The sequence below is a fragment of the Ranitomeya imitator genome, chromosome 4, assembly GCF_032444005.1.
Source record: "Ranitomeya imitator isolate aRanImi1 chromosome 4, aRanImi1.pri, whole genome shotgun sequence".
Taxonomy (NCBI): domain Eukaryota; kingdom Metazoa; phylum Chordata; class Amphibia; order Anura; family Dendrobatidae; genus Ranitomeya; species Ranitomeya imitator.
In genome coordinates this window covers 622,848,528-622,876,060 of record NC_091285.1, presented here as the reverse complement: position 1 = coordinate 622,876,060, position 27,533 = coordinate 622,848,528, and the positions used below count along the sequence as shown (strand labels likewise).

The 27,533-nt window shown below is 45.0% G+C and overlaps 1 protein-coding gene across 3 annotated transcripts in view; it reads left to right on the top strand.

Moving 5' to 3' along the window:
- The window catches only part of LOC138676931 (DNA-directed DNA/RNA polymerase mu-like), a 53,283-nt gene that overhangs the window by 6,868 nt on the left and 18,882 nt on the right, over positions 1 to 27,533 (top strand). For all 3 annotated transcript variants that reach the window (XM_069766641.1, XM_069766640.1, XM_069766642.1), the window contains exons 4-13: positions 868 to 1,063; positions 3,125 to 3,229; positions 5,085 to 5,255; positions 6,496 to 6,567; positions 9,559 to 9,679; positions 9,749 to 9,881; positions 10,121 to 10,223; positions 20,596 to 20,868; positions 22,312 to 22,395; positions 25,683 to 25,784. In XM_069766641.1, coding sequence (XP_069622742.1) covers positions 868 to 1,063; positions 3,125 to 3,229; positions 5,085 to 5,255; positions 6,496 to 6,567; positions 9,559 to 9,679; positions 9,749 to 9,881; positions 10,121 to 10,223; positions 20,596 to 20,868; positions 22,312 to 22,395; positions 25,683 to 25,769 — 1,345 coding nt within the window. In that variant the 3' untranslated portion in view covers positions 25,770 to 25,784. The remainder of the gene's footprint in view (positions 1 to 867; positions 1,064 to 3,124; positions 3,230 to 5,084; positions 5,256 to 6,495; positions 6,568 to 9,558; positions 9,680 to 9,748; positions 9,882 to 10,120; positions 10,224 to 20,595; positions 20,869 to 22,311; positions 22,396 to 25,682; positions 25,785 to 27,533) is intronic.

Here is a 27,533-nt window from a genome sequence, read left to right as displayed (position 1 = left end):
GACGGAGCCTCGTGTGGTAATGTGTGGGGACGGAGCCTCGTGTGGTAATGTGTGGGGACGGAGCCTCGTGTGGTAATGTGTGGGGACGGAGCCTCATGTGGTAATGTGTGGGGACGGAGCCTCGTGTGGTAATGTGTGGGGACGGAGCCTCGTGTGGTAATGTGTGGGGACGGAGCCTCGTGTGGTAATGTGTGGGGACGGAGCCTCGTGTGGTAATGTGTGGGGACGGAGCCTCATGTGGTAATGTGTGGGGACTGATCCTCGTGTGGTAATGTGTGGGGACGGAGCCTCGTGTGGTAATGTGTGGGAAAGGAGCCTCGTGTGGTATTGTTTGGGGACGGAGCCTCGTGTGGTAATGTGTGGGGACGGAGCCTCGTGTGGTAATGTGTGGGGACGGAGCCTCGTGTGGTAATGTGTGGGGACGGAGCCTCGTGTGGTAATGTGTGGGGACGGAGCCTCGTGTGGTAATGAGGTGGGGGCGGAGCTACTGTGCAGGGGGCGTGATTAACGAGTAATCACGATGAGAGATATATATATGATGCCGCTTCCCTCATCGGTGAGGATTGGCCAGTGTCAGAGTATGTAGGGACATGTCTTATTGATCAGGTGAATGGGGCTTTCCAAGGTCTGCAGAGTTCTAGAAAAATATGCTTCAAAATTGACATTTTCTTGGGTATGAAAGTATCTACAGACATGTCGGGAGATGGGTCCTGTGTAAGGTAATGGGTATATCTAGTAATACAGGTGTATGGCACATGCATACGTGTCCTTCTACATGTAGGTACTCTAGAAACCATTGATGCCTTTCTGCCCCGGTGAGTCCCGGTAATTGCGGTGTATGATCCCGGTATACTTGTTTTCTGGCAGCCGTGCGGTGACACATGTGGTGTCAGAACAGAATTCATTCTCTGACGTCCTCAGCTGGATTGAGAGGAAGACTGGGAATCCCGTGATGCAGAGCGCTGACGACCAGACGTGGCCACAGATCCTGGACATCAGCTGGTTTACAGAGAGCATGAGTTCTGGAAAACCTGTGGCCGTGGAGGCCAGGCACCATCTAGGGGTAACGGGGACTTATTTTAATTTTCGTGTCTGTTTGCTCATTTTTTATCTTTCTATAGACTTAGCTATATCACAACTAGCAGAGGCTGAAATGTACATAATGTCCTCTCTGGGAAGGTCTCTCTGCAAATGGACGTCCAGGTGGGCGCCGGAGCTATGCCCAGTGCGATTACATCGGGGGCTCGGCTAAATACTGACTGCCACAGCCGGTGTCGGCACCGATCCTGATTATTTATCTGTACAGATGCTGCGATCAATATCGACCACATCATTTAAATGGTTCAGAGAAGAAGGGGGCTCCTTTCACAACATCCTCCCCCTGAGTGTTCAATTCTACGGTTCAGATGGCAATTTGCGGTAAAGCAATGACCTTTTTGTCTGTGAATAAAATGAGAAAAATTAGAAAAAACGCGCACAAAAGGGAAAAAATAAATTCCACCATTAAAAACCTAACTTTTGTGTTAAAACAAATACACTACTCACAAAAAGTTAAGGCTATTTGGCTTTCCAGTGAAATTTATTGAAAATGTAAAAAGTTCCCGCTACAGTAATATTTTACCATAAAAGTCGGATATTTAAGAAGAAGCAGCAATGGTGATTTCCTCATCTCAAACAATTTATTGAAACAAAAGCCAACAACAGTGGTGGGTGTATATAGCCCCTGCCCCCCAACACAAAATGTCAGTGTCTCGATAACTTGTCATGGGGCCTTACAGCTGACAACAACCTCTCCTGCGGTTCACCAGTGGAGCTATTGTCTGCGGAGGCATGACATGGCATCCCACTCTTTTTGAAGGCCGGCCATCAGGTCATTGAGGTTCTGGGGTACAGAGTTACAAGCCTCTGCGCGGAGACTCAGCTGATGCCATAGGTTTTCTATGGGATTCAGGTCTGGAGAAATTGCAGGTCAGTCCATTTGAGGTACCCCAGACTCCTGCCACCGCTCCATAATGATGTGACGTTGATGAGTGGGAGCATTGTCATCCATGAAGATGAAATGAGGCCTGTGTTGTCCGTGCAGAGGCACAATGACTCAATCACTGATGTTATTCAGTAGCAGGGGCTTGTTACTGTACCATTCATAATGTGTAGGTCAGTTTTGTACTGATGAGACCACCTGCCCACACTGTAACACCACGGAAGGCTAGTCTGGTGACCACTGTGGCTGATCCATAGCGCTCTCCTTGAGCGTTGGCGGCCATCATTTCTGATCAGTGTGAATGGACTTTCATCGGTGAACAACACTGAGGCCCACTGGTCCCTCGTCCAGCGTAGATGCTCCCCGACCCACGCAAGATGATGACGCCTGTACCTGGTGGTGTGGTCAGGTACCCCTGCAGGTCGTCTAGCTCGCAGACCACACTAATGTAAATGGTTTGGAATGGTCTGAGGTGACACTTGGGTGCCTGTAACCTCCCTTACATGTGCCTGGAGTTGTGTGGCACTCATCATCCAGTTATGAGGGCATTGTTCACAATGAAGCGGTCATCAGTGTGGGATGTGGCCAAAGGACGTCCACTTCTCTGCCGTTCTGTGACTCTTCCAGTCTCTCTGTATCTCTGTTGCACCCCGCTGAAAACTGAATTGGTTCCTTTTCTTTAAAAATGTAGAAAATTGCTGTTAAACTCTCTGGCATCCTAACAAAATTAAAAAAAAAAATTACAAGTGCTCCAGTCCCTGTTTGTTTGCAGCGCTGACATCAACTCACCAGCGCTGCAGCCAATCAGTGAAGTCAGCAGCTCATGTCGTCTGTATGGAAAAAGCTGCTGAGCTTTGTGATTGGCTGCAGCGTTATCAACGTGAAGTCAGCGGAGCAGACAGACAAAGCCTGGGGTAGTGATGGAGAGCCGGCGCTGGAGCCGGGGAGGATAATTACTACTGTTTTTTGTTTTTTATAACTACTGAAGCTTCCACTGAAAAGTTTACTGGAAGTGAACAACCCCTTTAGGGGCATAAAAATGTAATATTTGCCAAAAATTGGCACGTAACGTTTATCAATTGTGTATACCACATTTCCCCTAAATGTTCGGTCAGTTCTCATGTTGTTTTCCTTAAATTGTAGATTTTAGGATCCGAGATGTGTAAAGATAGAGACGCCCTTCCATCAGTAGCGCCGTATGCCTGCCAACGTCAGACGCCATTGACCCACCATAATTCACAGATTACAGTAAGTGACGGTGGATGTCATCAAATGTTCCTGCACCGGCTGCGCTTTTATGCACAACTCTTACCTCCAATTATGTGTAGTACAGACCCTGGCAGACACTAAAGGGCCTCTGTACAAGAACAATATATTATATGGGCCCTTTGCAGCCCAAGAGCTCCCAAAAATGCGAAATTGCACCTTCTTTAGAGGTAGAAATGGGGCCCCCTTACCTCTTGGGCCCCTGAGTACAGATACACAATTGAATTGGTTGTGAATGTGATTAAAGCTGAAAAAAAGCTCGAGATATATCCGGTAAATCTCTGACAAAATAGAAAACGTAATGATTCTCGTTTTTCATGTATAACGTTTGTCATCTACATTTGAAAATTTTGGTGGCTTCATAATCAGACCACTGCCAATTGCTAGAGTCAAGCAAAACTATTTGCCGTACCCTGGTTCAGTGGCCACGCCGGAAGTCCGTGCCCGCTTGGCCAGAGCCCTATGAACCTCCTCTTACCCGCTGGCTCCTCTTCTGATTAGTTGGCCCAGCGCAACATTATCGTTGCAGTGTGATGCACGCAGAACTAATCAGAAGAGTCCTTGATGTTGCCAACAGGTAGAGGATCAAATGGCTTTAATCCGTTGGCCCCGGACTACCAACGTGACTGGTGGACCAGGGTCCTAGGAGTCTTTTTGCTCAACTCCACTACTTTCCCTTTAACTATTGGGATATCACTCGAATGTTTGCCACTGAAAGCTTGTTTTGTGGGCTGTCGTCAAGACTTGTATTGCAGCAACGATTGAGTATAATATAACCTGTTTTTCTTACCTTTCAGGTTACATCGGGGGCTTATCTACAGCATTACAGAATGCTGTAGATAAGCCCCTGATGCCGGTGGGCTTAGCTCATATACCATTTTTGGGGGTGACAGGTTCCCTTTAATGGGAAACTGAAACAAGAAGAGAAATGTAATTGTAAATAAACCACCCCTTTAAGTGTACATTTGACAAACCAAACTGCAGTGATTATTTTATATTTTGTTGTCTTGGATCGTGATTCCATAACCTTTCTTTTCCTGCAAAAGGATGGGGAATTTAAGGGGTAATGTTCCTCCCTTTAAAGAGTGGCATGCCAGTGTAAGGAGACTTAAGTCCTTCAATGCTCCTCTGAGAAATTAAATATGCAAAATGCCTCTTCAGTGTCTGCAAATTGACATATGTCATATGGCTAGACTCGTTAAAGGGTCGGTATTGACATTTAGGATTGCTTCTTCCTGGACACTAGCACTAGATTCCTAGTCTTTTGTCTCTCTGTAGAGGATATTTGCATAATTAAATTCCCAGAGGAGCATTGCATGGCCTATATGTCTCCTTACCCTGGCATGCCAGGCATGCCACTTTACACAAGGAGAGATTTTACCCCTTAGACTCGTCAATGGCCTCTCATACAGCCAAATCAGATCTCTTGTACTTTGCACTGAAGAGGAGCAGGAACCCCGAAACACGCGTCTGCAAATTGAGATTCTGGATGGGCTTTTATCCTAGGGTTCGTTAAAGGGTCAATAGTGGCTTTTAAGATTGCTACTTCCAATAGGTGGCATTGGAGTTCAAGTCCTGCAAAAATGTTAAATCCGGTGATGTCCTTGCTTTGTGGCCAGGTAGTCAGCTTATCCATTCTGTGATCAGTGCAGAAAGAAAGGTTTGGCCAGATGGGTTATTAATTCATAGCAGTAGAGGCTTTCCCACCATAATTTGGGCCCTGCACCGATGATATATAATGATGTCGCGTCTCTTGCAGGTTTTTTTTTTTTTGCATTGGATAATGCTTTCTGAAATGCCTTTGTGTGATTTTGGCTGTGGTGCTGCTCACTTTTAGGACGCTCTGGAGATGTTGGAGAAAGCCGCTGCTTTACAGGGCTCTGAAGTCCGAAGTCTGGCTTTTGCAAGAGCGGCGTCTGTGCTCAAGTCTCTACCAATTAAGCTGCGATCTGCTAAAGAAGCCAAAAACTTGGTGTGGTGCGGAGGTCACAGCCAGGTGGTCATCCAGGTAATGTGGAAAAACAAGGGCGAGGACGGACAAAATAATGTGTCCCTACTGCCTTTTTTTTCCTAATCTGATGAGGTGGTCCGTACCGCTCATTGCTCCTCACAATGGGCACCTACAATTCCCAGCCTGGTGTGCCAATCCATCAGTAATTGTGAGCCATGGGAATTATTAGGGTATGTGCACACATTCAGGATTTTTTCACTTTTTTTTTTGCGTTTTTTCGCTATAAAAACACGACAACCGCGAAAAAAAGCGCAAACATTAAGCAGCCTATTATTAGAATGCAATCCGCAATTTTTGTGCACATGTTGCATTTTTTCCACGGCGAAATCGCATTCCGGAAAAAAAACGCAGCATGTTCATTCCTTGTGCGGAATCGCAGGGATTCCGCACACATAGGAATGCATTGATCCGCTTACTCTCCGCATGTGGCTATGCCCGCCATGTGGGAAGTAAGCGGATCATGTGCGGTTGGTACCCAGGGTGGAGGAGAGGAGACTCTCCTTCAGGCCCTGGGAACCATGTAATTGTAAAACAAATAAAAAATAAAAAAAAATAAATCGTGATATTCTCACCTTCCGGCGTCCCCGGCAGCCTTCTCGCCCCTCGCGATGCTCCCGTTCCCAGTGATACTTTGTGGCAATGACCTGTGATGACGAAGCGGTCTCGCGAGGCCACTACGTCATCTGGGGTCATTGCCGCAAAGCATTACTGGGACCGGAGCATCGCGAGGAGCTGGAAGGTGAGAATATCATGATTTTTTATTATTATTTTTAACACTAGATCTTTTACTATTGATGGTGCATAGGCAGCCTCAGAAGTAAAAAGTTGATCACACTTGTCAAGCACTATGTTTGACAAGTGTGACCAACCTGTCAATCAGTTTTCCAAGCGATGCTGCAGATCGCTTGGAAAACGCTAGCATTCTGCAAGATAATTACGCTTGTAAAACGCTAGTGTTAAGCGGGATAACGCATGCCAATTCCGCATGCGTTTTACCCGCGGCACAGTTGCGGAATTGCCGTGGAAATTTCCCCGGCAATTCCGGACGTGTGCACATAGCCTAACTGTGACTTAATGGGTGGAACTGTTCTCCTATTAAAGGTTCTGTTTTATCAGAATAACCCCAACCCATGTTCTGTAGGCAACGTCAACGCCGATGGGCTGGAACCATGGCAGGCTTTTTTCTTGGTATTTGTCATTGATTTCTCTTATTGTCTTTTTTTTTTTTTTTTTCCAGGAGATCTTGGAAGATGGAACATGTCATGAAGTAGAGGAGCTTAAAGTCAGTGAGCGGTACCGGTGTATGGAGGTGCGGTAAAAAGACTTGCGTCTGAGTATAAATGTAGTAAAATTAGGAGAAGCCACCACTACTATATTCAGGTTTTCTAGTAGTAAAAAATGGTTAATTTCATGTTTAAGGGGATTTCTGTCCTTTTCCACATGCACAGTGCGTGAAACTAGTAATGAACAAGTCATTAATTTGCTAAGTAAATCTATTTCTAAAGGTGCTATTGACATGAAATTCTCACCAGATGGTGTTAACAATGCACATAGGCAAAGAAATCAAATGATAAATGTCTATAAATTGTTACTGTATTTCTGAGGGGGGGTTGGTTAGGGGGTAAGGGTGTTGTTTAGTAAAATGAAAATGTATTAATACGGTAGGTCTTCTATTCATTGTATCTGTCTGGAAATTGTCAGACTGTGTTACTGGCGTGTCATATACTTTAATAAAAACTGTGATTTAAAAAAAAAAAAAAGTTACCGTATTTCTTGGATTGTAAACGGCACTTTTTTCCCTCCTAGTTTGGGAGGATATAATCCGAAGGGTTGGTTGTGGTGGAGCTGGGTCCAAGGAGGCACGGTTGCTGCTGAAGTAACCTGGTGGTGGCAGGAGTGCGGTGATGCTGCGGGCTCCCGAGATCTCCATCTGGCGGCCATTTTGCTGAAGTCCAACGCAGTAAAAACATGGGCAGTGCATGGACTCCATCAACATTTTGTAAAAGCCTGAAGCCCGCGGCAACCTCGCACCGCTGAACACCCCTGGGGGACCTCAGCATCGTGCCACCATTTTATTTAAAAAAAAAAAAAAAAAAATCCTATTTTTTGCCTCAAAATTTGGGGTGCGTCACATAGTCTGCAAAATACAGTATTTGTAATAATGAAAAATGACACGGGGAAGAAGTATGGAACATGCTTTTACTAAAACATAATTAATACTTATCGTACAAAAGCCTTTGTTAGCGATGACAGCTTCAAGATGGAGAAACTAGTCACATGCATTGCTCAGGTGTGATTTTTAGCTCATTCTTCCACACAAACTTTCTTCACATCTTGAAGGTTCCATGGCCTCCTTCTATGAACTCTGAGCTTAAGTTCCTTCCATACGTTTTCTATTGAATTCAGGTCAGGTGATTGGCTGGGCCGTTCTAGCAGCTTTATTTTCTTTCTCTAACGCAAATTGAGAGTTTCCTTGACTGTGTGTTTGGGATCATTGTCTTGCTGAAATGTCCACCTTTGTTTCATCTTCATCACCCTGGTAGATGGCACCATGCTTTCTTTCTTCCTTTCCTCCTTCAATTATATGAAGTTTGGAAGTGCTGTATGCAAAATAACAGCCCCACACCATGATGTTCCCACCTCCATACTTCACTGTTTATATGGTGTTTTTAGGGTGATATGCAGTGCCTTTTGACCTCCAAACATGGCATTTATTATGGCATCCAAAGAGTTCAATTTTGGTCTCGTTTGATCAAACTATATTCTCTCAGTATTTCACAGGCTTGTCTAAATGTTGCTGAGCAAACTGTAAACGCGCTTGAACATGCTTTTTGTTCAGCAATGGAGTCTTGCGTAGTGAGCATACAGGGCATGGAGGTTGAGTGCATCACTTATAGTTTCCTCTGAAACAATTGTACCTGTTGAGCCCAGGTCTTTCTGTAGCAGGTGGTTCTTGGCACTTGGACAACTCTTCTGATAATTCTTTTCACTCCTCTGTCTGAAATCTTGCAGGGAGAACCTAGTCATGGCCGGTTTATGGTGAAATGATGATCTTTTCACTTCCAGATTGTGGCCCCAACAGTGCTCACTGGAACCTTCAGTATTTTAGATTTTTTTTTTCTGTAACCAATGTCATCAGTATGTTTTGCAACAATAAGGTTGTGAAGGTCTTGAGACAGCTCACTGGTTTTATCCATCATTAGATGTTTCTTCTGTGGCACTTTGGTAATGAGACACCTTTTTATAGACCATCAGTTATACCAGCTGATATTATTTTTCACGAAGTGGCAGAATAGCTTTCTAATTACTGATAGATTTCAGCTGGGGTCATAACTTTCCATATCTTTTTTTCACTGATCTTTCTTCATTTTCAGTATTTTTCCCTATGTCATCTCTCATTATTACACATAAATCAAACCAAAGATGCCCATAAATTAAGTTATTTGCCTGTGTTGATGGGTTGTTACCAACATCTGGGGAGAATTTTATGTCAGTAGCACCTTTAGAAATATATTTACCGTATTTTGCGATTATAAGACGCACCACAAATTTTGTGGAGAAAAATAAGAAAAAAAATATAATGGTGTGTGTTATAATATGCTTTTGCGGTAGCTTTCCTCTGGGGCAGGCAGCGGTGGTGGAGCTGGGTCCCAGGTGGCAGGGTCGCGGCATATGGGGCAGGAGATGCTGCTGGCCCCAGGCTGGCACGGCGATGTGCTCGGTGGTGCGGGGTCTCCGCCGATATTTTGTAACAGCCCGGAGCACCTCACCGTCCATACTTTAATGCAGTGGAGCGGGAGCCGAGATCTCAATTATCGCATGCGCTGCCTCCGGGGGCCATTATCGCAGAGTCCACCTCATAGAGTATGGAAAGTGTGGGGCACCAGGCTTTCACAAAATGTTGGTGGAGCCCCTAAACCGCCGAACACCTTGTCATACCAGCCTGCGCTCCACCGCAGCCGGTAAGCTCCATCGCAGCTACAATTCGTATTATAAGAAGCGCCACCATTTTCCCCCAAAAATTTTTTGGGGAAAAAGTGCATCTTATAATCCGAAAAATGCGGTATTTAGAAAATTGGTAATGCGTTCAATAGTTAAGATCCTCCATTTTTCCGATTGGTGCTGGTCCCAGCAGTCGGACCTCCACTGATCAATAAGTTATCACCTATACAGAGGATAGGTGATCACTTATTTTCACCAGACAACCCTTTAAGTGCATTTGTAGGTAGATTATTTTTGTCGTTTTTACTCTCTTCTGCTTTACATATTCTATAACTTGTATGCTCTTTTTACTGTATAGCTCCTAACAAGTGTTTTTGGTGTTGGGGTGCGCACAGCAGATCGTTGGTACAAGGACGGCGTGCGGAATCTAAGTGACGTGGAGAAACTTACCATTAAACTGACTGCAGACCAGAGAGCAGGTAGGAGCTTTGTGCTGAGTGTAGAAGAAGGATCCGTACATCTATTAACTGTTAGTACTGTTCACACAGGGATAGAACATTACAAAGACCTAAAGCAGCCGGTGACCCGCGAGGAGGCGGAACGCGTGGAGCACTTCATAAATGACGCTCTGCACAGATTTGTTCCAGACCTAAAAATTACAATGACTGGTGGATTTCGCAGGTAGAGGAGAATTTATTGCCAAAGGGTAAAGGTTTTGTCGAAGTTTTTCCGAGCATGGGCAATGATTCCCTGCAGCTTAGCTACAGAGTGTAATAGGTATCAGAAATGGCCTGAAATACATTCTTTCCCCTATGCTTTACACTGCTGCCCTGTACATAGGTTGACTATTGTAACACTGTGCTGGCATCCACTTGGCTGTGCCCACGTTATTCCTTCTTGTTTGTCCTGGCATCTAACAGGGGGAAGCAGCAAGGACACGATGTGGATTTCCTCATAACACACCCTGACAAAGAATCGCTCAGCGGACTGCTGGAAAAAGCTATAGAATGGATGGATAGCCAGGTAGGCAAGTAATAAAAATACCGCCGGATTGTATAGTGATGTGTGTATATCGCTCAACCTCTGTGGAAGTATGGAAAATCCAGGATGGAAAGATATGTTAATGATATGCAAATGATGGGAAAATGGAAACAAAGTTTTCAAAACGTGCAGAAATCCCCGCTCTTACAGCCTTGGCTGCTATCAGTGAGGTTATTAATGGTTGAAGAAGGTTGTGCCACACTGAATGCACTTGGGCAAATCAACAAGATCCTCTGCTGGCAGCTGCCTTTGCAGTTGATGACCAAGAACCAGATGAGCTCGCTGTAGGCCATGGTAGCACGTTTAGGCCATGCAGGTTGCTCACAGTAGCATAAGCAACATGCGACCAGGCATAACGGAGATCCTTTTGTACCATGTCCAACTTTCTAAGACCACTGCAGAGAGCTGATCTCGCTCATTTGTCCTCCCACGGCCACTACGTTGAAGATGTAGTGCTGTTTGTGATAATTAGTTGTATTCCTATAATAAATGAAAAGCTTAAAAAGAAGCCATCATCAGAAAATTAGGTTTTTATGTTGCAAGGTTTATTTTTCCCATATCACAATCTTTATTAAAAATAATCAGGTCTCTTCAACAGGCGTAGTTTAATAAATCATCTCAAGAGTCACATATTAACCACTTCACTACCTTTGTCGTACCCATATGCTTCCAACCTGCTGTTCCATTTTGTAACTAGGATATAGATCACCCATTCTGCCGATTGGTGCACACCCATTTTCTTACCGGTTACCTTTATGAAAACTCAAAATTTGGAGCCAAAGCAATATTTGTGCCTGAAAATTTAAATTAAAAATTTTTTTTTTTTCATGGCTCAACGCTAGTGATGAGCGAGTATACTCATTGCTCAGGTTTTCCCCAGCACGCTCGGGTGGTCTCCTGAGTATTTATGACTGCTTGGAGATTTAGTTTTCATCGCGGCAGCTGAATGATTTACAGCTACTAGACGGCTTGATTACATGTGGGGATTCCATAGCAACCAGGCAACCCCCACATGTACTCAGCCTGGCTAATAGCTGTAAATCATTCAGCTGCCGCGATGAAAACTAAATCTCCGAGCAGTCACAAATACTTGGAGATCACCCGAGCAACGAGTATACTCGCTCATCACTACTCAGCACTATAAAATTCTGAGGCACACCTGTGGGTTCAAGATGCTCACCACAACTCTAGATAAGTTCCTTGGGGGGGGCCTAGTTTCCAAAATGTTGTCACTTGTGGGGGGGGTTTCCACTGTTTAGGTAGGCACATCAGGAGCTCTCCAAACGTGACATGACGTCCTCTATCTCTTCCAGACGATGTTGCGTTCCAAAAGTTGAATGGTGAACCTTCCCTTCTGAGCCTTGCCTTGCGCCCAAACAGTAGTTTTCCACCACGCATAATGTATTGGTGTACTAAAGAAACTGCACAACAAATTGTACTGTCCATTTTCTCCTGTTACCCTTGCAAAAATGTAAAATTTGGGGCTAAAGCAATTTTTTTGGGGGAAAAAACTTGAATTTTCATTCTCCTTCCACAGTGCTTTATTTCTAGTGAAGCCCCTAAAGAGTTTATAAACTTCTTTAATCTGGTTTTGAGGGGTGCAGGTTTTAGAATGGTGTCCCTTTTGGGTATTTTCTGTCATATAGACCCCTCAAAGTCACTTCAAATATCAAGTGATCCCTAAAAAAAAAAAAAAAAGTTTTGTAAATTTTGTCGGTAACATGATAAATTGCCGATCAACTTTTAACCCTTGTAACTTCCTAACAAAAAAATTGTTTAAAAAATCATGCAGATGTAAAGAAGACGTGGGAAATGTTATTTATTAATGTTTATCTATATAGCACCATTAATTCCGTGGTGCTGTACATGAGAAGGGGTTACGTACAGCGTTATAGATATCGTTTACAGTAATCAAATTTACAGTGACAGACTGGTACAGAGGGGAGAGGACCCTGTCCTTGCGGATTTACATTCTACGGGGTAATGGGGAAGAGACAGGAGGTCGGGGGTGCGGCAGCTCTGGTGGTGGTGAGGCGGCGGCTCTGGTGGTGGGGCAGCAGCTCGGGTGGTTGGTGAGGCGGCAGCTCGGGTGGTTGGTGAGGCGGCAGCTCTGGTGATGGTGAGGCGGCGGCTCGGGTGGTGGTGAGGCGGCGGCTCGGGTGGTGGTGAGGCGGCAGAATGGTTATTGCAGGCTATTGGCTTTCTTGAAGAGATGGATTTTCAGGTTCCGTCTGAAGGATCCGAGGGTGGTGGATAATCGGACGTGTTTAACTATTTTGTGTTTATTACTATCTGGTTTAAGGGCATACAAATTAAGTTTAAAAATTGCTACATTTTCTACATTTTGTTCAAATTTTTGACATTTTCATAAGCGCAGGTCAGGTAAATTTACCACTAACGTGAGGCACAATGTGTCGCCAAAAAAAAAATCTCTGAATCGCTGGGATAGGTTGAAACGTTCGAGTTGTTACCTCATAAAATGACACTGGTTAGGCTTGAAAAAATTAGCCTGGTCGGGAAGGGGAAAACAGGCTTGGGGTGAAGGAGTTAAATATGACTATTCACATTTTGTTATACTATACCTGATGAAGAGTAGTCTCCAAAGCTGCTAAGTTACCATTTTTTTCAGTTAGCCATTGAAAGATATTAACCACAGAGGACTCTGAAATGTTAATATCTTTTTTTTAATCTTGTGTCTAATATGGTACAAATATATAGTATTCCTGTATTTAAAAATTAGAAATTTTTGAATTTATATTCTGGACGCTGAGTCTTTTCAGACTCAAATATCCTGTTTTTTTTTTTTTTCAGGAAATGCGCACGTACAGTACAGACCAAAAGTTTGGACACACCTTCTCATTTAAAGATTTTTCTGTATTTTCATGACTATGAAAATTGTACATTCACACTGAAGGCATCAAAACTATGAATTAACACATGTGGAATTATATACTTAACAAAAAAGTGTGAAACAACTGAAATTATGTCTTATATTCTAGGTTCTTCAACGTAGCCACCTTTTGCCTTGATGACTGCTTTGCACACTCTTGGCATTCTCTTGATGAGCTTCAAGAGGTAGTCACCGGGAATGGTCTTCCAACAATCTTGAAGGAGTTCCCAGAGATGCTTAGCACTTGTTGGCCCTTTTGCCTTCACTCTGCGGTTCAGCTCACCCCAAACCATCTCGATTGGGTTCAGGTCTGGTGACTGTGGAGGCCAGGTCATCTGGTGTAGCACCCCATCACTCTCCTTCTTGGTCAAATAGCCCTTACACAGCCTGGAGGTGTGTTTGGGGTCATTGTCCTGTTGAAAAATAAATGATGTCCAACTAAAATCAAACCGGATGGAGTAGCATGCCGCTGCAAGATGCTGTGGTAGCCATGCTGGTTCAGTATGCCTTCAATTTTGAATAAAACCCCAACAGTGTCGCCAGCAAAGCACCCCCACACCATCACACCTCCTCCTCCATGCTTCACAGTGGGAACCAGGCATGTAGAGTCCATCCGTTCACTTTTTCTGCATCGTACAAAGACACGGTGGTTGGAACCAAAGATCTCAAATTTGGACTCATCAGACCAAAGCACAGATTTCCACTGGTCTAATGTCCATTCCTTGTGTTCTTTAGCCCAAACAAGTCTCTTCTGCTTGTTGCCTGTCCTTAGCATTGGTTTCCTAGCAGCTATTTTACCATGAAGGCCTGCTGCACAAAGTCTCCTCTTAACAGTTGTTGTAGAGATGTGTCTGCTGCTAGAACTCTGTGTGGCATTGACCTGGTCTCTAATTTGAGCTGTTGTTAACCTGCGATTTCTGAGGCTGGTGACTCGGATAAACTTATCCTCAGAAGCAGAGGTGACTCTTGGTCTTCCTTTCCTGGGGCGGTCCTCATGTGAGCCAGTTTCTTTGTAGCGCTTGATGGTTTTTGCCACTGCACTTGGGGACACTTTCAAAGTTTTCCCAATTTTTCGGACTGACTAACCTTCATTTCTTAAAGTAATGATGGCCACTCGTTTTTCTTAGCTGCTTTTTTCTTGCCATAATACAAATTCTAACAGTCTATTCAGTAGGACTATCAGCTGTGTATCCACCAGACTTCTGCACAACACAACTGATGGTCCCAACCCCATTTTTAAGGCAAGAAAACCCACTTATTAAACCTGACAGGGCACACCTGTGAAGTGAAAACCATTCCCGGTGACTACTTCTTGAAGCTCATCAAGAGAATGCCAAGAGTGTGCAAAGTAGTCATCAAAGCAAAAGGTGGCTACTTTGAAGAACCTAGAATATAAGACATAATTTTAGTTGTTTCACACTTTTTTAAGTATATAATTCCACATGTGTTAATTCATAGTTTTGATGCCTTCAGTGTGAATGTACAATTTTCATAGTCATGAATATACAGAAAAATCTTTAAATGAGAAGGTGTGTCCAAACTTTTGGTCTGTACTGTACATTTGCTGCAATGAACAGACGTTGACGCTATAGTTTGCATTGAAGCATCTAATGAGCGGGTGCAAAAATTCTTCTTAATCATGATTAAGGGTGCGTAGCCACTTGAAATGCGTGAATGTCGCATATCATGTATCTGTCAATGCTGATGTTGTTTTACCCTCTGCTGAGCACTTTTTGGTCAATAAAGAAGTTTGTTCACAAGTTCGTTGAGCTGGATTTCTCATGTTTTGATTGGTCCACGCATTGATACAGCGTTTCCTGTGCTCCGAACACCTTAGGGTGTCTGCTACGGTGACCTGGACTTTTTTTTACTTCAGTTGTAAGCCATTCCTGCCTTACTCCACATCTTTAGCTTACAGATGGGGATTTTTAAATGTATTCTCTAAAGCGCACAACCTCCCCAAATCCACCAGGGGATTATCCGAGGAGTGTGTACAGACCTGCTTATACAAAGTAGTTGTCAGGAAGCCATTGTGTTCTGTAAACCTATAAGTGGCTTGGAATAAAAGGCTTTGTTCACATTTGTCAGAGGCCTCACTTGGTTTTGCATGCATGGTTGGCGCAGGATCTTGTCCTAACCAGTTGGCAATTCATGCAGAACAGCATGGCTCTATGTCTGGATGGCGTGATGGGATTATTATTATTTATTTATATAGCACCATTGATTCCATGGTGCTGTACATGAGAAGGGGTACATACAAATTACAGATATCACTTACAGTAAACAAACTAACAATGACAGACTGATATAGAGGGGCGAGGACCCTGCCCTTCCGGGCTTACATTCAACAGGATGGTGGGGAAGGAGACAATAGGTTGAGGGTTGTAGGAGCTCCGGTGTTGGTGAGGTGGTATCTCTGGTAGTGGTGAGGAGGCAGCAGGGTCAGTGCAGGTTGTAGGCTTTCCTGAAAAGATGGGTTTTCAGGTTCCGTCTGAAGGATCCGAATGTGGTTGATAGTCGGATGTGTTGGTGCAAAGAATTCCAGAGGATGGGTGATATTCGGGAGAAGTCTTGGAGGCGGTTGGATGAGGAGCAAATAAGTGTGGAGGAGAGAAGGAGATCTTGGGAGGACCAGAGATTATGTGAGGGAAGATATCTGGAGATTAGTTCAGAGATATATGAAGGAGACAGGTTGTGTATGGCTTCGTAGGTCAGTATTAGTAATTTGAACTGGATACTCTGAGGGAATGGGAGCCAGTGAAGAGATTTGCAGAGGGCGGGAAGCGGAGGAGTAGCGAGGAGAGAGATGAATTAGTCGGGCAGCAGAGTTAAGGATGGACTGGACTGGAGGGGTGCAAGGGTGTTACCAGGGAGGCCACAGAAAAGGATGTTGCAGTAGTCAAGGCGGGAGATGATGAGGGCATGCACAAGCGTAGATTGACGGTTGAGGAAAGGACAGATTCTGGAGATATTTTTGAGCTGGAGGCAACAGGAGGTGGAGAGAGCTTGGATGTGCGGTTTGAAGGACAGGGCAGAGTCAAGGGTTACTCCGAGGCAGTGGACTTCCAGTACGGGGGAAAGCGTGATGTCGTTAATTGTGATAGATAGGTCAGGTATGGAAGATCTATGAGATGGGGAAAGATGATGAGTTCAGATTTTTCCACATTGAGTTTGAGGAAGCAAGAGGAGAAGGAGGATATGGCTGATAGACACTCTGGGATTCTGGACAGCAGAGCGGTGACGTCTGGGCCAGAAAGGTAGAGCTGAGTGTCAGCTGCATAAAGGTGGTGCTGGAATCCATGGGACTTTGAGTTGTCCCAGGCCAAGTGTATAGATTGAGAAGAGTAGGGGTCCTAGAACAGAGCCTTGGGGGACTCCAACAGAGAGAGGGTGGGATGAGGAGGTAGTGTGGGAGACACTGAATGTGCGGTTGGAAAGGTATGAGGAGATCCAGGATAAGGTGAGGTCTTTGATGCCAAAGGAGGAGAGAATCTGTAGTAGGAGGCAGTGGTCAACTGTGTCAAAAGCAGAGGACAGGTCTAGAAGGAGGAGTACAGAGTATTGTCTGTTAGCTTTGGCTGTAAGTAGGTCATCAGTGATTTTGGTCAGGGCTGTCTCAGTTGAGTGATGGGGGCGGAAACCAGATTGTAGATTGTGAAAGAGCAAGTTAGATGAGAGGTGGGAGGAAAGTTCAGCGTGGACGTGCTGCTCCAGGATTTTTGAAGCGAATGGAAGGAGCGATATTGGGTGATAGCTGGACATAGCTGTTGGGTCGAGGATTGGCTTTTTAAGGATAGACGTGATTGTGGCATGTTTGAAAGCAGAAGGGAAGGTGCCAGAAGTTAGTGATGGGTTGAACAGGTGGGTTAGGGATGGGATAAGTGTGGTGGTGAGGTTGGGGAGGAGGTGGGATGGGATGGGGTCAAGCGCACAGGTGGTGAGGTGCGATTTGGAGAGGAGACCATTAAGCACCCCTTCAGTGATCTTGGAGAGGTAGGTTATGGGATTTAGGCATTGGTCTGGTAAACAAAGGGGTTGTGGTGGTTGAAACATGAAGACTTGCCTTGTTTGGTCAATCTTATTTTTAAAGTGTGTGGCAAAGTCCTCAGCAGAGAAGAGGGAGGTTAGAGAGGGTAGTGGGGGGCGGAGGAGGGAGTTAAAGGTTTTGAATAACTGGGGTTGTAGGATAGGGAAGATACGAGGGTTGTGAAGTAAGCCTGTTTATCAGAGGTGAGAGCAGATTTAAAAGCGAGTGTTGCCTGTTTGAATGCAGTGAAGTCGTCTTGCGAGTGTGTTTTCTTCCAATGCCGCTCTGCAACCCTGGACAGTTGCCGGAGCTTTTTAGTGGTGTTATTGTGCCAGGGTTGTCTATTGATGGGATGCATGTATTAATCGCGTGAAAGAAAAATCGGCGTAAAGAATAATCCATATTTATTGCTCACTACTTCATAATATTTTATAAAGTCATCTCAGCCCTAATGCAAAGTGACTGAGATGCATGAAGCATCACTGAAAAGATTTTGTAAAAACCAATATTTTGGAAAAAAAAAAAAATCCTAATAGGGGCCAAATTTATACATTTTTTATTTCATGAGGAAAAATCCTCTAAGTGGCGATTATGTATGTATGTATGTATGACTATAAGGGGGAAGGAGGATGTGAAGAATATTCGAGACTTAATTTCATGTCAATCTTTGTATCCTATTTGGCAGGGAATTATAAAACCCCCTTTGCATGGGCAGCTGTAACAGGACACCTAGCTCAGCAAGGGGAAAAGCCTCAAAAGTCTGTGAGTGACAGATCTCATACCTTGAGCCAGCCAAGCTCGGAATAAAATGCTTGCAAAATAGATACCATGTGGTCTAACTGCTTTGAGTTAGCTATGATTTCATAAGGAGAATATGGACTTATCGTAAACCCTGGTGGTCAATCACCGGTTACATTTTCGAGAGCTCTGGACTGGACCAAATGCCTTCCAGAGTCTCAGTCCTTTCTAGCACCACTGGGTGGGGAGATACGTAGGATGGCTAGTAGAAACCAGATAGCAAAGCTGTGTTTAGTCTCGGCATGTAGCTGGGTTCTGGCTGGATCTGGAGGCACCAAAACTGCCTCCCTAGGACCGTCCATTAAGGAGTTAGGACTCCTCTTAAGTTTTGGAGTTTTTAGCTGCTAGGGGCAAGGGGAGGGGATTTAGGTTCAGCCCAGAGGGCATGAGGCGAGTGACCCAAACGCTAATGTAAAGCCATGTGGGGTCTCTCTGTTATGCTTGCGGTTCACTTCGAAAGTGTGGGCCTTGTTGAGTAACGTGCTGGGAAGGACCTAGGAGCCGGCTGGCAGTCCATGCCCCTGCGACCCAGCCCTCACATGGTCGAACATCAACCCGGTAATTGACATGTGCTTATATCTTTTGTCCATCCACTATTATATTTGCATAAAAGACCATTGTATATGTATAACCATCGTGTATATAGTGTATTGTCTAGTGTGCCATTAAGGTGATTTAAATATATAATTTAACCTTGGGCTGCTCTTTTATCTTGATCCACAAATCCACACGTCCGTTTCTACCGCAGCTGGTTTCTGGCCCAATATAATCCCGTTAAGGCTATGTGCGCACGTTGCGGTTTTGCCCACGGATCCGTGGCGTTTTTGACGCTGCAGATGTGCAGCAGTTTCCCATGCAGTGTACAGTAACATGTAAACCCAGGGAAAGCCAAATCCACTGTGCACATGCGGCAGAAACGCAGCAGTGTTTTTTCTGCAGCATGTCAATTCTTTGTGCTGATCTGCAGCGTTTCTGCACCCAATGACTTCCATTGTGTCAGGCCAATCCGCAGCAAAACCGCAGGTTCAAAAAAGATCTGCGGTTTTGCTGCGGAGTTGGATGCGAGAAACGCTGCAGATCGGGAGGGGGAAGAGTGTGTGGGCAGAGACTGTGTGTGGGGTGAAGATGTGCTGGTCTGTGTGCGGGTATTTGTGTGTCTGCGGGTCTGTGTGTGTGTGTGTACGGCGATTGCGTGGCTGTGCGGGGGTCTGTGGGGATCGCGGGGCTGTGAGGCGATCGCGTGGCTGTGCGGGGATCGCGGAGCTGTGTGTCTGCGTGGGTGTGTGCGGGGCTGTATGTAGGCAGGCACCGTCCGATGGGACTACTAGTCCCAACCGGCTATACCTGCTACAGTGACAGCTAGCTGGATGATGGGACAGTATAGTCCCTTCATCAGGCTACTGTGTTCAAGTGTACAGAAAAAAAACAAATACACACATACAACATACAGAATGCAGTACATAAAACACACAGAATACAGTACATACAACATGCAGAATACAGAGCATACAACATACAGAGCATACAACATACACTAGACATAGACATACCGTACATACAATATACATAGGTACATACAACATACTACATACAGACATACAGTACATACAACATACTACATACAGACATACAGTACATACAGAACATACAACATACAGTACATACAACATAGAGTACATACAACTTAGAGTACATACTCACATCACCTTGATCCCCGAAGCCATTGCTCACCTGTAAAAAAAAAATATTAACATAATAAACAAAATACTCCCTGATCCGCAGATATCCAATTAATACGAGTGTCCCATGACTATCTCCCGTGGAGAGCAGCCACATCAGCTGATGTGACCGTTCTCCAGGGGCTCCGGCGATACAGTGATGGAAGGTATCTTTCCGCACTGCATCCCTCCGTGTTTTTTTTTTTTTTTTAACTATTTAAATAATTTAAAAATGTGGCATTGAGACTCCTATTCTTGATAACCAACCTTGCTGAGGCTTGCAGCCCACAGCTGTCAGGTTTGCCTGGCTGGTTATCAAAAATACAGGGGCACTCCCACTTCATTTTATTTATTTATAGCATAGGCGGCAGCTTATGAATACTCCTATCAGCCACCGCCTGTTCTCTCATTTATCAGTTGAATACAACTATCAACACTGTCCCCTGCTCACGCTGATCCCTGCGCGAGCAGGGGACAGTGATGTGAGCTGTCTTTAGCACCTAGGGCCGGGGAACAGTGCGAACAATACCGCTGATTCCTAGACACCTGTATGTGTCACGCGTATGTCATCCGTGTGTAATCAGTCTTCACATGGGCAGGACATTTACGGCCCGTGCTGCTGTTAAACGATCCGCGGAAACTCACATGTGCACGCACACATTCACTTAAATGTCTGCGTTTGTAAGTATCTCCGGTACGTTTGAAAACTGTCACCACACGTACTGGCAACAATGACGTGTGAAAGAGGCGTAAAACTGTACAAATCTGACCTTGTGTGTCCCTACGAGGGAAAGCGGGGAAGACCGCCTTACGTGATCCATCTGACGTGATAGTGACATCAGGCGAGGTGCGGGTTCATCACAGAGGGGATAAGCTGCTGCCTCTTATTTTACGTGTGATTTCTGCTGTTTCTCATTACAGGGCTTGTTGTTGTACCACCATATAAAGGTGCGCTCTCACATGCACGCTCCTAGGCGCAGCACACACATGGATGGCCATGAAACCTGTTATGCCATATTTGCCCTTCCAAACCTTGACCGAGTGAGGTTTGAATATGAAGCCGAAGTTTCCGATGCGGCACATAGCGATCTCTCCTCCTCCGGAGCTCGTACATGGAGGGCTGTCAGGGTGGATTTAGTAGTTACTCCGTATGATGAATATCCCTTTGCCCTCCTGGGCTGGACAGGATCTAAGGTCAGTGGCGTTCAATCTATAGCCTATAATGGAATCCGGCATTGTAAAAGTAATGTTGGGAAGATTATGTGTCTGGGAGATTAGTGTTATGTATCCCTACATGTACAGGCCTCTAATTCATCTGCCGCAACGTTGTGACCATTTTCATTCATTAGTAGTGATGAGCGAATATACTCATTACTCGAGATTTCCTGAGCACGCTCGGGTGACCTCCGAGTATTTGTAAGTACTCGGAGATTTAGTTTCCCCTCACCTCAGCTGAATGATTTCCATCAGCCAGCTTGATTACATGTGGGGATTCCCTAGCAACCAGGCAACCCCCACATATACTTATGCTGGCTAACAGATGTAAATCATTCAGCTGCGGCGAAGAAAACTAAATCTCTGAGTACTTACAAATACTCAGAGGTCACCCGAGCATGCTCGGGAAATCTCGAGTAACTAGTATATTCGCTCATCACTATTCATTAGGAAATATCTGTTATAATCTATGTTCTATATATTTTCACACAAGGTGCTGCGAGTGTTAGACAGGTCACCATTGAGATCTCTTAGAGCACTGTCCAGAGATGAGGACACTCAGGTATTTTAATCACACTTATGTGTGCTAACTGTTGTGCAGTGAGATCGGGCCCATATATCGCCTACAGGAGTAGGTTCTAAGCTACGGTGGGGGCGTGTTCTTCTCTCCCATGTGTGTTGCTGCCTGCTTGTGATTGGTCAATGTCATACAGGGGAAGAAGTACACACCCTCAGTGAAAACTCTGATAACTTTTTTGTTAAATCCAAGAAGGCTTTAACTTATTTGGTGCCAATAGTATCATCACAACAGAGGCAAAAAAAAAAAAAAAAAAGTTTATTCCACTCTGCAGCCACTATTACATTTTGTGTCCAGTTCAACGCAAAAAGTCATGTTTAACAGACTAGAAATAACCGAGGGAAATTCAGTGTTACTGATGTTTATGGACTAGGTCTGGGAATACACCTTAGCCACGTTGACTTGTATGTAAGGCAAGGTTCACATTTGCATTCAGGGGCTTTGCGGAGGGCTGCGTACGTCCTCCGTTAAGCCCCGCCTACTTTCACATACTTCTGCATGCGTCCTGTGTATTTATCTTTAACAATGGGTACGCAGGATATGCGGATGTATGTGGATGCGTCGTTTTGACGTGCCCGCACAAAACGCTTATCCTGCATACCCAATGTTAAAGATAGGTACGCAGGACGCATGCAGTAGTAGGCAGAGCTTAACGGAGGACGTACTCAGCGCTCTGCAAAGACCCCGAATGCAAATGTGAACTTAGGCTAAGCTGATCCTTTATTATTTTATTTTTTTCTTGCTAATTTTGTAAACCTTGCATTGGCACATATACAGACTATCACTTACTCTGTTGCGGTGTGCACTAGTCCACAAGGTAAATTCGTACATAAATTCTCTTGCAGCATTTTGAAAGAGAACTGCGTCGCTTTTCTTGGCATGAGAAAAATCTGTCTTTAAACAGTCATGGACTTTATGATACAGAGAAGGTAAGAAACTTCCAGACTGCAGAACATAACACCCATCCAGTATCTAGTGAAGATGTACACTATGCATTTCAGTTGTGCGGTGGAGCCACGTGTATATTTCTAAAAATGGGATTTCATGCACGACTTGCAGTGCTAAACAACTGCCAATTGGCTATATACAAGCTACTCAGCGGCCATCTAATACTTTGTTTAGACAGGCTGATCGCATTTCCCACGAGTACAGAGGGTTCTGTAACGACCAGTAACAGATCGTTCTGTGCACATTGACATTGTTCTCGACAGCACTGCTTGCACTGAACGATGTGCTGCAAACAATGATGATTATTAAAGGGAACCTGTCACCCCGAAAATCGGGGGTGAGGTAATCCCACCGGCATCAGGGTCTTATCTGCAGCATTCTATAATGCTGTAGATAAGCCCCCGATGTTACCTGAAAAAGGAGAAAAAGACGTTAGATTACACTCACCCAGGGGCGGTCCCGCTGCTGGTCTGGTCAGATGGGCGTCTCCGGTCCGCTGCGTCGCCTCCCATCTTCTTTCCATGACGTCCTCTTCTGATCTTCAGCCACGGCTCCGGCGCAGGCGTACTTTGCTCTGCCCTGTTGAGGGCAGAGGATAGTACAGCAGTGCGCAGGCGCCGGAAAGGTCAGAGGCTCGGCGCCTGCGCACTGCAGTACTTTGTCTGCCCTCAACAGGGCAGAGCAAAGTACGCCTGCGCCGGAGCCGTGGCCGAAGATCAGAAGAGGACGTCATGGAAAGAAGATAGGAGGCGCCGCAGCGGACCGGAGACGCCCATCTGACCAGACCAGCAGCGGGACCGCCCCTGGGTGAGTATAATCTAACGTCTTTTTCTCCTTTTTCAGGTAACATCGGGGGCTTATCTACAGCATTATAGAATGCTGCAGATAAGCCCCTGATGCCGGTGGGATTACCTCACCCGCGATTTTCGGGGTGACAGGTTCCCTTTAAGCAAACTTAAAAATATTTCAACCCAACGAATCAGCATTTTGCTCATCCGTCTGGTGATTGGCAGCCTGTTTACACTGACCGATTATTGAGAAGAGAGCGCACTTAAGATCATGGGGCAGTGCAAATGCACTTCCAGACCATTTTCACATCTGCCTTAGGGAATTCCATTCTTTCTTTCTATTTTTTATTTTATTTAAAAACTATGATCATATGGCCAACTGTAGTGATATGCTGCAGTACATGGTGAAATAGATGTCTTTTCTAGAAGCCCCAGCTTAAGGAAGGACCAACATGGCAGCAATGTGGGCATGCCATGCCAGCCCGTCATGGGTGTAAACTGATGGGAGTTTGTGCCCATGCACCGGCCATCATGCTATTTAAATGCTTCTGTTAGTAATTGACAGTGGCATTTAAATAGCCCCAGTCCCTGCTGTTTAACTATCTCTGATCGCTGCAAATGCTAACCATGTATCACAGCCGGCATCTGCTGGATATGGGCAGGCTCAGCTGCTGAACCTGCTCCACATGAGCGCACCTTGACTGTGATGTACAGTTACACCTTTCTGCACTAAGGGGCTCATTTCACTTGTCTCTATGTAAAATTGGAAAGACAAATGGAATTCACTATACAATATATATATACTACTCAAAAAATAAAGGGAACACTTAAGCAACACAATGTAACTCAGTCACACTGCAGGAGAGGTTCTGCAGGGGGTGACCACAGACCATTTCTCTGCTCTCCTTTTTGGCTGTTTTGGTAACTTTTGCATTTTGTCATTGCTCTCGCCCCCCAGGGGAACTGTACAGTAGCATGATGCAGTGGTTACAACCAACGGAAGTTGCTCAGGTAGTGCAGCTCATGGCAAGAAGGGTAGCTGTGCCTGTCAGTGTAGTGTCCAGAGCATGGAGCAGATACCAGGAGACAGGCCAGTACACCAGAAGATGTGGAGGGGGCCATAGGAGGGCAACAACTCGGCAGCAGGACTGCTAACTCCTTTGTGCAAGGAGGAACCATGATAGAGCCCTGCAAAATTACCTCCAGCAGGCCACTAACATCCATGTGTCTGCTCAACCTGTCAGACAGACTCCTTGAGTGTGGTGTCAGGGCCCAACGTCCACAAGAGGGTGTTGTGCTTACAGCCTGTGCCGGACGATTGGCATTTGCCAGAAAACACAAAGATTGGCAGATTCGATATTGGTGTTCTGTGTTCTTCATGGATGAAAACAGGTTGACACTGAGCACATGTGACGACGTCAGAGAGTCTGGAGACGCCGTGGAGAGCGATCTGCTGCCTGCAACATCCTCCAACATGACCAGTTTGGCAATGGGCAAGTAGTGGTGTGGGGTGACATTTCTTTGGAGGGCCGCACAGCCTTCCATTTACTAGACAGAAGTACCCTGACTGCCATTAGGTACCGAGATGAGATCCTCAGACCCATTGTGACACCATATACAGGTGCAGTTGCCCTGGGATCCTTCTGATGCATGACAATGCTAGGTCTCATGTGGCTGGCGTGTGTCAGCAGTTCCTGCAAGATGAAGACATTGATACTACGGACTGGCCTGCCCGGTCCCCAGACCTGAATCCAATCGAGCACATCATGTATCGTTCCACCCACCAAGGTCACATTGCACCACAAACTGTCCAGGATGTTGACTGATGCTTTAATCCAGGTCTGGGAGGAGATCCCTCAGGAGAACATCAGCCGCCTTATCAGGATCATGCCCAAGCGTAGGGAGGTCACGTGGAGGCCACACACACTACTGAGCATCATTTCCTTGTCTTGAGGCATTTCCACTGAAGTTGTGTCGGCCTGTAATTTGATTTTCCAGTGTGATTTTGAGCATCATTCCAAATCTAGCCCTTCATTGGATATTAATTTTGATTTACACTGATAATTTTTGTTTTATTGTTCTCAGCACATTCCACTATGTAATGAATAAAGATTTGCAACTGGAATATTTAATTCAGTGATATCTAGGATGTGGTACTTTAGTGTTCCCTTTTATTTTTGAGCAGTATACAATTCCAGATGGCTATACACACATTAAGGATGCTGTGACATCCCAGGATTGGAGGAGCCATGTGCCTTTTTCCCAACCTGCCCCTAACTAGCACTAATAAATATATGTTTGTATAAGAGTATAAGATGAACAGCACAGGTCTTGAACACCATAAGGAATGTACATAGGTTACACAATTTCTTTCATTATGCACAGAATGGCTTTTATTTCCTGAAACTGGAACACGACGTTAATCAGTAGCTTTAACACTCAGCCTGATTCTTTGCTCATGTTTATTTTTTTGCTTGCAGAACTGCTCCATCCCGGCAGCCTCTGAGGAAGAGATCTTTGCACTTCTGGGTCTGCAGTACGTGTCTCCTCCATACAGAAATGCCTGATTTATCAGTGTCCAGGTACAAGCTTGTATTTATATGCACTAAAATGTCTTTTAAAATATTTTTTAAAACTGGTTTTGGAGTAAAATCTTATAGCGGAGACCCAAGACAATGCAGCAGGTAACTGCGGCACACAGGCAATCAGCCCTACGTGGCAAGATGATTTTGCGAGGTTGGTGTCACAGATTACACACCGGCCTCAGCAGCCGCTGTCACAAAAACTGCACATCACTTGCGTAAAATATATTTTAGCCTGTGTATTCCTTTGCCACGTGTCAGTTGCAGCAAAATATCATTAAAGGGTATAACCACTGTACTAAACGTAAGCAAAGAATACATAAAGCAACGACTGTATCCCTTATTGAAGGTTGGTTTTCTATGGTAGCGACCCCACGTACCTTGTTTGAGAAATCTTCTCCCTATACTTACGGTGCTCTTGCTCATAAAGTGGCTGCAGATGGAAGAGCAGGTATCTAGTCACATTGCTAAGCCTCGGCCATCAAAACACATTGGCTTGTGCCACCATAAACGATACGTATAATTAGGAAGAAACCGTGTAAATATTTTAGTCATAAACAGTTATTGAAAATCCTGTGGGCATGTACTTCTTTTTCTTTCTGACGCTGACCAGTCATAAGCAGGGAATAACAAAGAACAGGCTCTTTAGAGCTGTTAATCACACTCGGGTCTGCTGTGCTGCAGCACCTGCCATGACTGCAGTGAGGAGAGCAGACGGTGTCATTGTGTCTCACACAGAGCCTGTTCTAAGATCTGTGATGGCATGTGCTGCAAAACGCTGCCAAAAGAGTGAATGAGGATGAATTGCAAAAAAAAATTTCCGACGTTATTGTTGTACTCCAGGGGTCACAATGTGTCCCCTTTCACTTGTATTGTGCTGCGCTGTAGAAACCTGTGTCACGGCCAAAGTCGCAGTGTAATCCCTGCCTAGTTGAGATTTGAGGCTTTAGGGCCTGTGCACATGTTGCATGTTGTTTGTTTTTTAGTTTTTTGTTTTTTTCCTGCACAGATTTGTTACAAAACCTGAAGGATTTACTGATGCCAGCCATAGTGGATAATCTTGAAGTCTGGTGCACACATTGATTACTTTTGACTTGTAGATTTAAAACTGCAGGATGTCAATTCTTTCAATGTTTTTTCCAGCAGATATCACTCATACTAATTAATAGGGAAAAATCTGCACCAAAAATGAATTTAGAAAACTTATCAAAACAGTGCCTCTTTTACATAACATTTTTTCCTGCCAAAAAAAATGCTTATAAGGCTATTCCTCACCTCCTGCTCTGGAAGAAGAGGCAGGGAGGTAACTGGTGGAGACCCTCGTGTCTCTTCCATTGATTCAAGCCTGTGCGCAGAGGAGCAGAGAGTGGGAGAAGCTACGAGGGCCAGAGATGTTAGCTTGTGTAAAATAGAATTTATGGTAGGCAAAAATGCATCCCTGAAGATTCAAGGCTTAGAATCAAAATGCCTGGCAATGCCCCTGCCCAGCGCTAATGCGCCGGAGCTAGCGAATCGCTACGAGCCACATGTCGAGGAACCCTACATCGGCCAAACCTGCTTGTTTCAGTGGGACTGGCGGACCACCGGACCACCTAAAAAGAGCTCACCAACAATGTGCTAAAATGGTCCATCACGTAATTTGAACGACAGCCCACCCTCTAGTCAAGTGTAAAAACAGGTTGCCATCTGAAGAAATGCCGCACCGGAGACCTGGATCTCAATGACTGGGCAGCTGCTCATGGAAGAACG